The sequence below is a fragment of the Symphalangus syndactylus genome, chromosome 12 (genome assembly GCF_028878055.3).
Source record: "Symphalangus syndactylus isolate Jambi chromosome 12, NHGRI_mSymSyn1-v2.1_pri, whole genome shotgun sequence".
Classification (NCBI taxonomy): domain Eukaryota; kingdom Metazoa; phylum Chordata; class Mammalia; order Primates; family Hylobatidae; genus Symphalangus; species Symphalangus syndactylus.
Window position 1 is genome coordinate 81,839,441 of NC_072441.2, and position 16,935 is coordinate 81,856,375.

General features: G+C 47.1%; 1 protein-coding gene across 1 annotated transcript; it reads right to left on the reverse strand.

Moving 5' to 3' along the window:
• Positions 1-1,311: 1,311 nt before the first annotated feature.
• LOC134734733 (protein S100-A7) lies at positions 1,312-4,227 on the reverse strand. Its single transcript, XM_063628118.1, has 3 exons — positions 4,184-4,227; positions 2,452-2,609; positions 1,312-1,538 (listed from the first exon to the last, which is right to left on the reverse strand). Exons 2-3 carry the CDS (start codon positions 2,590-2,592, stop codon positions 1,374-1,376), a joined length of 306 nt encoding a protein of 101 aa, XP_063484188.1. The 5' UTR covers positions 2,593-2,609; positions 4,184-4,227; the 3' UTR covers positions 1,312-1,373.
• Positions 4,228-16,935: the final 12,708 nt, after the last annotated feature.

A 16,935-nucleotide genomic window follows, 5' to 3' on the forward strand; every position in this document is an offset into this window, starting at 1 on the left:
TGAAAAGTGCAGATCAGTCCTGAAGGCTGACGAGGTACAGAATATGTGCAGGAAGGAAGATTCCTGATAAGGAGAGGAGAGGCTGGTCTGTGAACAGAGGTGTGAGTGTGGAATGGAACAGTCATTCACAAGAACAAATAACTCATCCTACACACTTCTGCTGGTGGAATGGAAAGAGAATTTTTGAGATGGTTGCTTGATTCCTCCAAGAAGAATGTTTGACTGACTGAGAGGTTAGCTGGAGACTGACCAGGGTGGTAAGAATGATGGAGACAGATGATGTGAGCCTTAAGGAGGAATACTAAGAGCAGCTGCACAGAACACAGCCTGGAAGTGACACCAGGTGAACACTGACCCTGTGTTGTGGCCTGCATGGAGAGACCTGCCAGTGCTCTGCTAGGACAGCACTGCGTCCTGCTTCTTTCTTCATCCTCAGCCCATAGCACACTGCCTGGCCTGGGGTAGACTACCAATAACAAACTACTCCATTACCTGCCAGATAGAGGTGCTGTAATTTCTCATCACAGTCAGCATGAGCTTTCTGTGTCAGTCCTTAGGGCATTTCTGTGATGCTGCCTTATTCCAGCCAGACTCCTTATTTGGACTCCTGGACTACCTTGAGCTCCTCAAAAGCTGGAATATTCATTCATCACCAGAAACCCAGTCCTGGCATTTAGCAAACCATCGAGGACAGCTCAGCTTCAAGGTGACTCCCTCTCACTTCCACAGGATCACCCACATAGGCACATGCACACAAGCACACAGCACAGAGAGAGGACACAGCCCCTGGATCCCAGGCCACAGGACAAGGGAGCTCATCCTCAGGGAACTGCTGAGCATCCCATTCGTAGCCACAAGGGCCCTGAGCCTGATGCCATCCAGGAATCCCTATGTGAGTGGTTTCTGTTTCCCCAAGCCCTGGAGAACAGCTGGGGTGGGAGTGGGAGGGCAGGAGCACACTGAGAGATGCCAGCTCCTTCTCAGTGCAGTATCTGAATGTGTCTGAATGATCCTGGTCCATGCCTTGACAAGGAGGAGCATTGCTGTGACCTGGCGGAGGCCTTCTACCAACTTCCACCTGGAACCTGCCATGGTGGCTGCATTTAGGGAGCGGGGCAGAGGCGGACACCAGGACCTGTGTGAGAGGCAGCTCAGCTCTGCTGGAGACCACAGGGGGAACGTTGCTGGAGGGACATTACTCCTGGGTGATCCACTGGATGGGGGTGGGGGAAATTCTCCAACAAAGTTAACCTGGAATTGGTAGTTTTGACAATGTAGGTCACCAAAGAGAAGAAGGAAATAAGGCAAGTGTCTGGTGGGAGGAGACACTTTATTGTTCCTGGGGTCTCTGGAGGCCCCTTGGTGGGGCTGGGTCACTGGCTTCCCCCGGAACAGGGCGCCGCTCCGTGGCTCTGCTTGTGGTAGTCTGTGGCTATGTCTCCCAGCAAGGACAGAAACTCAGAAAAATCAATCTTCTTATCCTCATTCTTGTCTTTTTTCTCAAAGACATTGGCCAGGTAATTTGTGCCCTTTTTGTCCTGTGAAGAGAAAAACATACAAACAAGAAAAATTCAATCACAAACAAGTTTTGGGCTGGGAGGGGAGAGGAGGAGGCAGAGATACAGACAAGTGCCTAGATCTGCACAGGCGTGGTGGTGGGGCTGAGAGCACAAGGTGAGTGGGTGAAGTTAGGGTGAGGACGTGAGTGTTATCACTGGAGTTCTCTAGGGAGACTTTTTGTCTCACACCTCAGGATGGGAGGCAGGTCCTGTCCCGAGGCACTCTGTTAAGTGACCTTGGGGAGAGAAGTCCCCTGCCCCAGCCTCACTCTTGCCTGTCCCCAGCCTTTAAGGGCACTGCCTACCTTAGTTCTTACCCCAGGGCCTCAAAATTGGCCCTCAGTCTTTGTTCTCTGACCTCCTCTCCTTTCTTCTCTTTTTCCACCAAACTCATCTTCTGGGTTCCCTACTTTTGGTCATCTAGACACTTTGGTGCCTAGTAGCCCACAATTTTTTTCAGATTTGCTAATGAGTTTTCTTTATTGCAAAGATGGCTATTGATTTCTACTAGCAATGGAACTTCTAGTGCTTTACCAGTAATCTCAGGGATGTTGATGTGAGGCCTTTGGGAAGCAGGACCTGAGCATGTGAGTTTCGGTCTCACAGAGAGAGGGTCAGTGAGCGCTGGGAGGGGACTGTGCACTGCCCTCAAGCTGCACACTTTGTTGACCAGCTAATAACCTCCTTTATATCTGTAGAACTCTTTCCCATTTTCATACTTTTTCGCCTACCATCCTTAGATTCCCATATGATCCAAGCAATAAAGCCCTATTTGGAAATGGGAAACTTTTTAATCAGAGGATAAGGGTGACCTGTCCAAGGCCACATAGCAAAATGTATCCTCAGCCATGCCAGGGTTCAACCAACATTGAGAAGCTAGACCCCAACTCACACAGGCACTGAGGAAGTTGGGGAAGTTCTCCTTCATCATCGTCAGCAGGCTTGGCTTGTCAATCTTGTCATCACGTCTGGTGTATTTGTGAAACATGTCGATCATGCCTATTATGGACGTCTCAGCTTGAGTGTTGTTCATCTTTGCTTTCAAAAAGGCTTCAGGAAACAAAGACAATCAATTTTTTCCCTTCATTTAAGTTAGGGTCTCTATTTGGGAGTGTTGGAAGGAGGGCTGAGGACACAGTAAAAACACGGATAAGATGGAGCAGAACGAACTCAATTTTTTTTTAATGTGATGGGCTAAGTTGCTCAAAAATGAGAGAATAGGACCAAGTCTGAGACCTGGCCCATCCTGGTCAGGGCCAAGAGGAGATGCAGGTGGATGGCGGAAGTCCAGCTGTGGACAGTGCTTCAGAGAAGGAGAAGCAGGGAGAGTCGGGGGCCAGCAACACATGGAAGAACTAAGCTGGGACCCCCCAGCCTCAGCCAGCACATGGCAGACCCCACTCTTAAAACAGCACCAAATCCATCTCCTCCAGCTTCACAGTCGGGGCGAGAGTCACGGGGGCAGGACCATGGCCTTGGTGATCTGGTGTCTGACCCTCCTGGGGTGCTTCAGGAACCAGACACTGTGGGCCCCACCTTGACTCAAGTGCAAGCCCTGCATGACACGGCGCGTGCAGGCTCCAGGGGCACATGTGAGCGTGGACGTGAGTGTGAGCAGGAAACACAGTCCTGTCCCGAGTAGAGGGGGCCCTTCCTGCATTCCCTTGGGAATGAGAAGCAGGAATGGCCTCTGTTACAAGGAGCAGAAAGAAATCCCTGGTTCTTAAGCTGCTGGATGGGGTGGGAGTGAGGTGGGAGCCACTTCATGCTGCACTTGGGAATTATCTGCACCCTCTGAATCACCAAGGCTTGACTGTTTAAATAAAAATATCTGACTTCCCAAAGCAGATCTTCCAGCCAGCAGTCAGTCTGGGCTGGCCTGCACCCCAAGCCTGAAAAATAGGACAGTGCAGCTCTCACTTCCCACACTTTCCAAAGAACCAGAAAAGGACCTTGGCTAACGCATACGGGCGTCTGACAATAAACCCCAACACCTCTCAATGCAGGAGAAAGCTCCATGCCGGCAACTGACTAAGAGGAGCCACCCAAAACTTCTTGAATCTAAGGCCAAGGCCAGAGGCCAAGCTCTGTGCCCAGAGGGTGACTGAAAATTCGCAGGTTGTGGTAAGGAGTGAGGGAGCTTTTGTTTCTCAATACCTTACCCAGGTAGGGGCAAGCCATCTGGCCAGGGCTATGCTGTGTCGGGGTCCCAGGCCTGGGGGTTTGGAGAGCCTCCAAAGCGTTCACCGGGGACCCTTAGCCCTCCACCCTCTGTGGAGCTGGAGCTGGGGAGGGGATTTAGCAACAGGGACCCCAACAGGAGGATGAATCCAGGGAGGAAGAAGACAGGAAGGGTCCTGTGCTCAAGTCTCACTAGGGACATTTCCACAGGAATTGTCTCAGGAGATCCCAAAGGAGCAATGAACAGGTCTGGTTCAGCCACCTGGTTGTACAGATGTGGGCTTTTGGGGTCAAGTGAAGGTCACACAGCCCAGCTAATGGCAGAGCTCGCCTAGACCCAGGCTCCTGAGTCTTTGTCCACAGCCCTTTCCCTTCCTACAGGCAGCATGGCAGGCTGGGCACTGGGCACTTCTAGAAAATGCAAAGAGGCAGGTGAGACTTACCAGAGCTGGGAAGCGTCACGAGGAGAAGGGTGAGCGAGATGTGTGTGTTTGGACAAAGAGCAGTCCTTTATAAGGCTCAGCCTGGCTCTTCCCAGGGGCTGGGAGGCCTGGGGCCACATCTGTCATCTGTTTCTTGGAGAATTGCCCCACATCAGGTGGGTGGGACACACCTAGGAGGCTGTGCTCAGGATTTCTGGCCAGGGTCCAAGGTCACCAGGTCCCACCCCACCTCAGAGACCTCACCTAGAGTCTTCTCTGGCTCAACCTTGATTTGAGGGTAAGGCAGCGGTACATGTGTAGTAGCAGGTCAGGAAATGGCAGAAAAGAGCACTGGGCCTCTGGACCCAAAGAGGATGGAGTTTCAGACTCCCGAAGGCAGCATGGTCTTGTTTGTTCCCTCCCCTTTTCCTTCCACACATTTGTTGTGACAGCCTGTTCTACAACCGCACCACTTACTGAGCATTTTAGTGTCTAGATATCAAGATACCTGCTGCTCCTGCATCCTCCTCAACCCTCATAGTCCGAAAAGGCAGGTGCTGAAATCTCTATTTTAAGAAAGGAGAAATTGAGATGTTCCCAAGTTTACTCAGCTAGTAAACACAACAAATCATCATATGGACACAGAAAAGCCTGAATCAAATCCTTACTCTTACCCTCTGTGCTATAGGTCTTGGGTCACATCAGGGTCTGCCCTATGGGAACTCAAAGTCCAGGGAGGGAAGCAGCGTTACTTCGTTGCTAACCATTGGTCAGCCCCTCATAGAAGCCCTGGATTTAGATGGAGGGACTGGGGTCAGGGGCCTCACTATCTAGGTTGAGTGGTGGAGTGACCCCCCATGGAATGAGCCTGGAGGCAGGGAGTGGGAAAAGTTCTTTCCTGCCCCATGGCACTAACTTCCCAGAAAGTCTTCAGTGTTTTTCCTCCTCCTATGCAAAACAGCTTGTGTAGGAGTTGGGAGTTGTGCCCTTGGCTATAATGTGCCCTAACCTGCTGTGGAAAGGCTGACCCAGGTAGCGGCAGAGAGTTGGGAAAGCATGGGAGTCCCTGGGGCATGGTGAGGAAAGGGAGATGATAAATCACTGAAATGGACTTTTTCTGCTACCCCCTTCCAATGTTCCTTGTAGGCCGCAAGAGGTCCTGGTTCATTTAGTGCCAGACCCTTAAGCACTCTGGGGCTCCATAGAGCTGATGTGATGTCTCCCTAGGTGGGACGTATTTTCTCCACCCATCATCTTTCTTCAACTTCCTTCTCGTCAGTACCTATGTAACCAGGGGGACCTGTTTCTCCCTCTCCCAGTTCCCCATATGATGGCAATATTACTTTTAATTGCAAAAGACACACACACACACACACACACACACAGTGGAATACTACTCAGCTATAAAAAAAGAATGAAATCATGCTTTTTGCGGCAACATGGATGGAACTGGAGGCTACTGTCTTAAGTGAAATTACTCAGAAAGTCAAATACTGTGCACTCTCATGTGTAAGTGGGAGCTACATCATGCATACAGATGGAGGTAGAGAGTAGAATCATAGACGCTGGAGACTGTGAAGAGCGGGAGGTCAGGTGGTGGGTGAAGGATGAGACATTTCTTAGTGGGTACAAGGCATGCTATTTAGGATGGCTACATTAAAAGCCCAGACTTCACCACTGTGCAGTATATTCATATACATGTGTATGCAGGTTTTTGTGTGGACATAAGTTTTCAATTATTTTGGGTAAATCCCAAGGAGTGTGATTTCTGGATCCTATGGTAAGAGTATGTTTCGTTTTTTAAGAAAGCACCAAACTGTCTTCCCAAGTGGCTGTACTATTTTGTGCTCCTGCCATCAATGAATGAGAGTTCCTGTTGCCCCACATCCTTCTTCAGCATTTGGTATTGTCAGTGTTCCAGATTTTGGCCATTCTCATAAGTGCGTACTGGTATCTCATTGTTGTTTTAATTTGCACTTCCTTGAGCATATATGATGTGGAACATCTTCTGATATGCTTATTTGTCACCTGCCGTATCTTTTTTGATGAGATGTCTGTTAAGGTCTTTGGCCCATTTTCTAATTGTTTGGTTTGTGTTCTTATCGTTGAATTTTAAGAGTTCTTTGTATGTTTTGGATAACATACAAAGTCTGATATGTCTTTTGTAAATATTTGCTCCCAGTCGGTGGCTTATCTTTTCATTCTCTTGACAATATCTTTCACAAAGCAGAAATGTTTAATTTTAAAGAAGTCCAGCTTATGAATTACTTCTTTCATGGATTGTGCCTTGGTGTTGCATCTAAAAAGTCATCACCAAAACCAAGATGATCAAATTTCCTCTTATGCTACCATCTAGGAGTTTTGTAACATTGTGTTTTGCATTTAGGTCTATGATTCATTTTGAGTTATGTATCATCACTGTTTAAAAAAAAAGAACAGAAGAAATGCAATACAAAAGGAATCAGGGACAACAATATTAATACAAGACAATAAAGAATTCTAAGAAAAGGGATTAAATGAAAAAGAAGAATATTTCTTATTGATTAGTGTGCAAGTCACCAAGATGCAATAGTCTTATTCTTTTTTTTCTTTTTCTTTTTTTTTTTGAGACAGAATTTCGCTCTTGTTACCCAGGTTAGAGTTCAGTGGTGTCATCTTGGCTCACTGCAACCTCCTTCTCCTGGGTTCAAGCGATTCTCCTGCCTCAGCCTCCAGAGTAGCTGGGATTACAGGCGCACGCCACCACATCCAGCTAATTTTTGTATTTTTAGTAAAGATGGGGTTTCATCATATTGGCCAGGCTGATCTCGAACTCCTGACCTCAGGTAATCCACCCGCTTCGGCCTCCCAAAGTGCTGGGATTACAGGTGTGAGCCACCAGGCCCAGCAATAATAATCCTATCCTTATATACATAAGAACATAATTTTGAATTATATAAAGCAAACACTGAAAGAAATTAATGGAAACTGACAAACGTATATCACTAGGCAGGTTTTGGCAGAGTCTGCCCAGGAACTTAACAGAGTCATCAGATAACAAAACACCAGTCATGGCACAGAGCAGGGCAGGCAGATGCTGCCACAGCCCAGAAGCAGCCCCAGACACAAAGCCCCGTGAATGATGATGGCTGTGTCCAGTAAACACTAACCTCCAGAAACAGGTGGCCAGCTGGATTTGGCTTAAAGACCATAATTTGCTGATTCCTGAAATAAACTATTTGAAGGAAACACTTAAATTTATTTATACACACATACATTCATAAATTCATGCCCAACCATAGAAAATACACAAAAATTTCAAACACATTTGAGACATCCAAAAAACTGATCATTTGTTTTTGCTAAAATGAAAATCTCAGCAAATTAGCTTTAATAGGGGCCTTATCTTTTGCACTTGCTGATCAGGTTGAACTCTGTGAGCCCTTCCCCTATGTCATGTCTGGAACAAACACTCTCCATAAACCCACCCGCTCCATCACACATCCAACCTCTCAGCCACTGCTGATCCCGCAAGAGAGCTCACAACAGGCTGGTCGTGAACAGGAATTTGGCTGGTTGATATCTTCATCTCCTCCATCTTTTTGGGGAGCTCCCCTCTCCCCAGTCTGAGGTAGAAGCAACATACTCCTGGGTCTCTAGAAGATCTCAAGTTGCTGGGGGAAGAGGACAGAAAGCAATTTGTTCTTTTTGCTGTATTTTATCCATTCATTTACGCTGTGAGTGCTGACTCTGTTCTGGGTGTGCAGGAGTCAGGGTGGCAGGGAGATGGATTGACAGTGGACCGTGCTTTGAGCAATGCTCCGGCCCCAGGAGAGAACTCCAATAAGCCACTGGGTGGTGAAAGAGTGGAGTCGGACAGAGCCCGGAAGCCCCCAGGTCCCCAGGCAGTTCAGTGGTCACTTTCTCTGTGAAGCCTTCTCCAGGCAGAGCCGTCATCCCCATGTCCCTGTGTGTCTCAGTGACAGCTCTGGCCGCACATATGCTATGTTTGCTGCCGCCCAGCCATGTCTTATATTGTGCCCCCAGCCTCCAGTGCAGAGAACGCCATAAACAGTGGCCGAACTAGCAAGTGAGGCAGGTGTCTTCAGAAAGGTTCAGATAAAGTGTGTGGGAATTCAGAAGAGGAGAAATCACTTTTCAGGTGGGGGAATCAGCGGAAGCTTTGTAGGGGTCATCCCTTCAGTAGGCCATAGAGCACTTCCAGGAGCCACAGTGAGTGGGACAGGGCAGAGGGAGCCACGGGAATGTTCCGAGACAGCCAGCTGTTCTGTTTGGGGTCCTTCTGGGTGGTGTTGGCCAGCTGCATCTCTGGACTCGTGCAGCAGTTGGGGGAGTGGGACAGAGAGACAGAGAGAGAGTTCTGTGGCATTCACAAGAGATTATTAGGACTCAGTTCTGCTGTGAGCCATCCACACTGGAGGATGAGAACACCCAGCTGCAGCCCAGAGCCTGTGGTCCCACTGTTAGGTTTTGAAGGGAAGGCAAGGGTTAAAGAAAGACACAGAGAGAGTCGGTGGCTCTATGGCAACACAGGTTTTATGTCTAGCACAAGACCTGAGGAGGTGGGGGACCAGCTTAATGCCAGAGCCCCCTGCTACTTACAGGCTGGGGTAATTTATAGGTCTAGGTGGGGGTCTGGGCAGTATGGCTAGCTCACCGGGAGGATATTGATAAGATGTTCCTATGATCAGGTGGTTTGGATCTTTTTCCGGCGGGATATGATAAGCTGTTTCTTGGACCTTTGCCCCACAGGATACGATAGGGATGTTCCTTCAGTTGGGCCTTTGCCTGGCAGGCTATGATAAGGATGCTCTTGTGCCTTGTGGTCAGGTGGTTAGGCAGGATGTTTCTCATGGCCTGAATCCACATGGAATGTTTCACTCTGATCAGGGTCTGCAAAATGGCAGGGGGCTTACAAAATGGTGCAGCTTGGACTAACACCCACCACCGTCCTGTCGAATGGGTTTGCTGGGAGGATTTACTGTCAATTCTGTTAGCCTGATAAGGGAGGTTGCTTTCTCGGAGGCCACATACACAGACAGTGCTGGGAAGTGACCCATGCGTACCCCGAGAAATTTATCTGTTCAACCAAATTTCAAGTTGGCAATGATCATTCCTCATCTCGCCCAATTTCAAGAGGTGGCTGGGCCCTGTAGGTTAAAACTGGAAAGCTGGAGAAGGCAGTGGAGGCCACTCCAGGAAGGCTCCCTGGCCAAGGAGGACTGTAGGATTCTGACTTACAGTCAGGGCTGTTGCTGTTACAGTTGGCCCCAGTCAGAGACCCAGGATGAAACTCTCTGGCCCTGAGCGCGAATAGGTTTTCTGTTTCCCAAGTTTCCACACGGTGGCGCCACCGAGCACCCACCTCGCCAGAGCTGCGAAGCGGTTCCACGTGGCTGGGCCGTCCTTGCGGGTTCTCGCCCTTATTTAGGTTGTGTGTCCCACTTTGGGCAGCAGTCTTGCAGCTTTTTAAAAAAGAGATCTTCACCAAAAGCTCCTGAAGGGCAGAAGGCTTTTCTTAATTTGCATTCTTCTCTCTCTGCAATGCCTACCAGAGGGCGCTGCACAAAACCATATATTGGGGATGCAATTGTTAATCGAGTTGGTGGAAACAGGAACAAATTAAAAAAATTAAATCTTTAGTAATGGTGGGTTAAGTCAATCTTGATGCCTATACACATGGAATCCCTGTGATGATGTGAAATGGACATTTGGTCTTTGTCCCTGTTCCTGACACTGAGCATCTGAAATCCTTGGAATCTCCTGAGCCACAGGGGTGAGGGAGAATCTTTTGTTATTCATAACAATCCCCTTCCAGCCATACTGAGTGTGTGCTAATGAGGTGACTCTTGGTGGACCCCTAGATAGCTTCAGGATGGGGCTGGTTGCCAGAGGAAGCAACCATGTGATTAGAGGGCTGGAGCTTTCAGCCCCACGCTGGGCCTCCAGGGAGCGGCTGGGGAAGGACTTCAATCACCAGTGGCCAATTATTTAATCAACCATGCCTAAATAAAGTGACTGCCATAGAAATCCCAAACAGTGGGGCTCAGAGAGCCGTCAGGCTGCTGAGGGGGTGGGGTGCCAGAAGGATGGGCGCCTGGGGTGGGCCTGGAAGCTCCGTGCTGCCCCTCATAGATGGACCTGTGTGTCTCTTCCCCGTGGCTTTTCCTGAGTTGTATTCTTTGTAATAAACCAGTAATCATGAGTAAAGTGCCTCCCAGAGTCCCGTGAACTCTTGTAGCAGATTATCTAACCTGAGGAGGGGGTTTGTAGGAACCTCCAATTTTAGCCAGTCAGTCAGAAGTATGGGCGGTCAGGTGCTGCAATTAGCATCTGAAATGGGGGCAGTTTTGTGGGGCTGAGGCTTCACCTTGTGGGGTGTGTGCTAACTCTGGGTAGTTAGGATCAGAACAGAATTGCACGATACCCTGATAGTGTTCAGACAGTTGAAGAATTGGTTGGTGTGGGGATTTTAAAAAAAGGAAATATAACCTCCACACATTTGGCATCAGAACTGTTGTTAGTCAGAATGGTTCAGGAATTCCATATAATGTAGCTATCTAGAATCAAGCACTCAGAAAATATTTAAGAACTGGGGAATTGTTTTTAAAATAGTCCTAATCGAAAAAGCAGATGATAAAGCAGCCGGAAAAGGGCAAGGCCGTGCCACAGGGTGGATGTCGAGTGGGGGTGGGGAGTGGGTTAATGTGACATGATTGCTCCGCATGAGACAAGGCCACAGAACTCAGGAAACAAAGCTTGTTTTGAGCAAGAGTCATGTCAGATTTTGACAGGAGGCAGGGCAGAGAGAAGATATCTTTACATAGGTGAAGCTAACGTTCATGCTAAAGTGTTCTCAGCCTTCACATTCACAGTCAATTGATTTTCAACAAGCCCACCAAGCCAATTCAGTGGAGAAAGAATAGTCTTTCCAACAAATGATGCTAGGACAAGTGGACAGCCACGTGCAAAATAATGAAGCTGGACCCCTTCCTTCCTTCATACACACAAATTAACTCAAAATAGGTCACAGCCCTACACATAAGAGCTAAAACAAACTCTTAGAAGAAAATATAGAAGTAAATCTTCAAGACTGAGGTCTTGAATATCTTTGCATACGCTACTGAGGCTTTATGACTTTACTTTCCACAGTTAGACCTACAATACACTTGGAATTGTCATTTTGTCTGCTTGTGTGGTCTAGTTTCATGAGAATGAGCATCCAATTGATCCCATAAAATGTATTGAAAAGTTGGTGCTCAGCAGTGCCACTTTTGTCACAGAATAAATATATCACACATGTGTCTTTTTCTCAGGCCTCTATTTAGTTCTGTTGATCTATGTGACTGTCCTTGAACCAGCCCGGCATTATCTGTTACCAGAGCTATTGTGATAAATCTTAACTTCTAGTACTGTAGATTCTTCCATCTTTTTCATAACTGTCTTGGCTATTATTGGCCTTTCCATATATTTTTTAGAATTAACTTGTCAATTTCTACAAAAATTCCAGCAAGGACCTTGGGATTGGGATTGCACTGAATCTATAGGTTGTGTTTGGGAGAACTGACAGCTTTACAACAGCAGAGCATTCCAGTCCATGAACGTGGTATATCCCTTACTAAAAACCTTTCAGTGGTTTCCTATCCTTCTTAAAGTTCAAATTTTGCAAAGTCCTCATTGGCTTGTCCTCTGCCTGCCCCTCAGACCTCATTTCCTGTCTCTCTGAACTCCATTTACACCACTCCAGCCCTTCTTTCTGACCCTCCATCAGGCCAGGCTGGCTCCTACCTGAGCACCTCTGTTCCAGCTCTTTCCTCTAACCATCGAGCCCTTCTGCTCTCCCCAAGTTTGGATCCCCTGTTATTTATTCTGAGCCAAATATGAGTGACCATGGCCCATGACACAGGCCGAGGGGGGTGGATCACCTGAGGTCAGGAGTTTGAGACCAGCCTGGCCAACATGGCAAAACCCCATCTCTTCTAAAAATACAAAAATTAGCCAGGTGTGGTGGCGGGCGCCTGTATTCGCAGCTACTCAGGAGGCTAAAGCAGGAGCATCACTTGAACCCAGGAGGCAGAGGTTGCAGTTAGCTGAGATCGCGCCACTGCACTCCAGCCAGGGAGACAGAGTGAGACTTGGCCTCAAAAAAAAAAAAAAAAAAGAAAGAAAGATTTAAAAGGTCTGTAAAGAAGAAAGTATAAATAGGCTAGTGAAAATGGGGAAAAATCCCAAAAGGATCCTCAATATTTAATCAGTATAACCTGATTCATTGTCTTGAATACCATACTACATTTCTTTAATTTTTAAGATAATTGCTTGATCCTCTCCACCCCAACCCCACTGCCCTCTTAGCTAGCAATTGAATATTATCCTTCTTGAGGTCTTTCCAATCCTTGAGTTGTCTAAAACCCTGGGTGGGAGTGGGCTTGGGGTCAGGGGTGCTTAAGGGTCAATTGTAGGCAAACTACTGAAGACTAAATTATGATTTTTTTCTTATCTTGCCCAAATTCGTATCTAAGGAATCTAAGAAGTCAAGCCCTAAAAACCATAAATTCTCGTCAGATGGGTTTTATTTAACCCGATATATCATGACTTACTTTCCATCCTGACTCTGGTATAACATTACAAGGCAAGGAAAAAAAAAAAAAAAAAGATTTAAAAAAAAAGAAAATCAAAGTATTTTACCCCAAAAACATGTTTCTTTTTCACATGTTGAAATGGCCCTGCAAGCTTTGTCCTTTGTAGGGGAATATTCACATCTGTAAAAAATCTCTATTAACACAGCTAGACCTTTTTCTTCCAGGCCCCTCCAATTCTGAATAGATTAACTGAGAGTCTAGCACCTTTTAAAGGGTCTGAATACTAAATATTTTGTCAACTATTGTTTCTAAGGGCAACCGCTATGAGAGTTCAAAAGAACATTGGTCTCCACAATCTTTTATCTTAACCTGAACATTTTCTTTCTATTTATCCCAGGTCCTTCTTCTCCATTAGCTTGCCCAGCATACTGTAGCCCCTGCAGATGGCAAGCTGTGGGAAGTAGAAGCTAGAAAGCACATCCTCTTCCCTAAAGGCAAGCACTTGCTAATCACAGGTCTTACCTGAGGGAAGGGAATGAGAAGTCTTGTCTTTGAATGAAGATTGAAGTGTCTTGAACAGCACAAAGGATACAACTGGAATGGCTGTGAGAGCCCATTCATAACAGGCAAAGCAGGTGGGAGTTGGAAGTGGTGGGCCAGGACTTTGGGCAATTTATCTTAGCAATCTCTTGACTCCAATGACACCAGGCATGGAAAAGCCAATGCTGAATAGAGTAACACTGGAAAATGAGAGTGAGTGGTTCACTGTGGCCCCAATCCAAAAGAAATAGTCTAATAGGAGAATTTCAGTAACAAGCTGGAGGTGAGATGCTTAGAGGTATAGGACCGTTTTCTTGTCCCTCAAATCCCCGTTTTTGACCAAATAATGGCAAATATGTATATATATATATGCCACTTTGGGTTAGTTTGGATCCTCCAAGAAGAGGCCAAGACAAGATTAGGCATGCAAAAATGTTATTAGAGGAAACACCTGTGAAGGGTGACTGGGGAGGAAGAAGATAGTAAGAGAAGGCAGGGAAAGCATTCAGACTTCAATGCAAGCCTGACACCTGAGAAGGGACACGGGAGGAAGGAGAATTGGGTAGGAAGAGTCTCAGACTACAGCAGAGTTCCAAGAAAGGGTTGGCCATGCGTGTGGGGAGTCCCCAAGCCAGTCATCCATGGAGGACCCCCACATCTTTCAGTAACAAGCCCACCTTGGTATTCCTGCCATGCTCAGTCATTGCCTGAGAGAAGCCCCACAGGAAGTGTGGCCCAAGTGCAAAAGTTTTGGTGGACTTAGAGGGGCAGCTGCTGGGATTGTCAATCCACTATGCTACTCTAGCAGGAGAGCCCTGTAACAGGCATATTTTTATAACCTCTGTAGTGCACTTCTTGTCCATCACAGATCTGCTTTTCCACATTGGCTAGGGAAGAGCTCCTCCACGGTTACCATGGGCCTCTTTCCCCAAAGCGTAACTCAGAAGACAGAAACTAGTGAGTGAATTACCGCCCATCACTGTAGCTGGTCTCAGGGATACAGCTGGTACTCCTCTCCCTCCTCTTCTATGCACTCTAAATTCCCCTCACTCTTCACTATCACCTTGGTAGATCTTAATGATTTTCCTAATGGTATAACCCAAACCTTCATTTCTGAGGAGGCTGAGTCCTTGACCATCATCTCGTTCTCAGACCAGAGTTCCTGCACTTATCTGTTCACAGTTACAACAGAGCAAGGGAGTACCAGGAAGTGGCCAAGTGAATCACTTGGGTTCTGCACATATTCCTCCCTGCCTCCATTGTGTAACAGCAGCCCTATCTCCTGTGGATCAACATCAATTATTCCTGCCCCAAGACTGACTCATCTTCTGCCCTGTTGGTCCCCTCTCCCCAGTTGGTCCCCTGTTGACCTCCTCTACCCTGTTGGTGCCCTGGTAGCAGCTGTAGCTTGTAGTTCAATATGGCCTTGTTGTGTCCCCTGGCAAGAATGTGCCTCCTGTGGGGACAAAGACCTTCAACCTTTCAGAACCAAGAGTTGTGGGGATAAAAAGTACAAACTCCCCAGGTGGGTCCCTGAAGTGATTGTAAGTGGGGCCAACCATGAGTCTTCAGGAAGGAAAGGAAATAGTTAATGTATCTACTGGTTCCTGAAGGATAGAACCTCAGCCTTGTGAAGTGTTGCCTCTGAGCAGGTGCTTCAGCTGTGCCTTTTGAGGCTGTTCCAGGGCTCTGTGAGGCCAGCTGCTTCTGGGGGATGTGGTGTGTGATACCACCATGATCTGGATCCATCCCACACCCACTTCCCTATAAAACTGAGTCCCCTGGGTGCATTCCATGCCTGTGAATAGGCATTCTGTAAGCCCCTAGATAGTGGTGCTGGCCAAGGCTGTGCAGACAGGAAGGGAAAATCCACACCTGTGAGAATAAACCATTGGCCCTTTCTGTATAAAAGGTGCCAAGTGTAGTACATTTGGCTCCAAGTGGCTCGTTGGTCTCAGTGAGAAATAGTTCCATATCTGGAGCTCAGCATTGGTCTCTGCTGCTGACAGGTTGGATATTCAGAGGCGACAGCTGTTGCAGGAAGTCAGGGACCCCGAATGGAGGGACCGGCTGGAGCCACGGCAGAGGAACATAAATTGTGAAGATGTCATGGACATTTACCAGTTCCCAAATAATACTGTCATAATTTCTTACACCTGTCTTACTTTAATCTCTTAATCCTGTTAGCTTCGTAAGCTGAGGATGTATGTCACCTCAGGGCCACTATGATAATTGTGTTAACTGTAAAAATTGATTGTAAAATGTGTGTTTGAACAATATGAAATCAGTGCACCTTGAAAAAGAACAGAATAACAGTGATTTTAGGGAACAAGGGAAGATAACCATAAGGTCTGACTGCCTGTGGGGTCAGACAAAAACAGCCATATTTTTCTTCTTGCAGAGAGCCTATAAACGGACGTGCAAGTAAGGAAGATATCACTAAATTCTATTCCCAGCAAGGAATATTAATAATTAATACCCTGGGGAATGAATGCATTCCTGGGAGGAGGTCTATAAAAGGCTGCTCTGGGAGTGTCTGTCTTATGCAGTTGAGATAAGGACTGAAATACGCGCTGGTCTCCTGCAGTACCCTCAGGCTTACTAGGATTGGGAAACCCCAACCTGGTAAATTTGAGGTCAGACCGGTTCTCTACCCTTGAACCCTGTTTTCTGTTGTTTGAGATGTTTATCAAGACAATACATGCACCGCTGAACATAGAACCTTATCAGTAATTTTGCTTTTGCCCTTTGCCTTGTGATCTTTGCTTTTGCCCTTTGCATTGTGATCTTTGTTGGACGCTTATCAGTAGTTCTCTTTTGCCTTTTGTCCTGTTTCCTCAGAAGCATGTGATCTTTGTTCTCCTTTTTGCCCTTTGAAGCATGTGATCTTGTGACTTACTCCCTGTTCTTGCACCCCCTCCCCTTTTGAAATCCTTAATAAAACTCACTGGTTTTGCGGCTCAGTTGGGCATCACGGTCCTACCGATACGTGAGGTCACTCCCGGAGGCCTAGCTGTAAAATTCCTCTCTTTGTACTCTTTCTCTTTATTTCCTAGCTGGCTAACACTTATGGAAAATAGAAAGAACCTACATTGAAATATTGGGGGAGTTCCCCCGATACACAGCAGCTAGGTCAGCCTTGGTAAAGGGAAGTCCATGTTCTTGGATTCACTTGTAACTTCCATGTCTGCCATTATGGCACTCCATTAGAGCACTCCAGTCATGCACCCATTGAGCCAGTTCTGGGGTGGCCAATGACAAAGCTATCTAATGTCAACTGGCCAAATTGTCTACTTGACTGTTCAGTGCCTCTCCCTTATGCTTTATGGTGGGTGATAAAGTGTAATAAGAAAGATCTTCACGCTCTGTCCCCACCCCCATATGTTCAACCACATGCCTCTACCCCAACCTCCCTGTCTCTTATCTTCTGATCCTTTTCTGTTCAGCCCTCTGACTACATGGTCAGGCCATTGGCTGCTGCAAAGAATCTGTATATATTCTCACCTCAGGCCAGTTCTCCTTCCAAAGTGGATGACAAGGTCCCTTGCTCACATGTGTTCTCATTCCAATGTACCTACATGTGAGCAAGGTACCTCTGACTGTCTTCAAAGTCACATTTAAACGTGGCCATAATCCAGCTGCTGTCCACTTCTG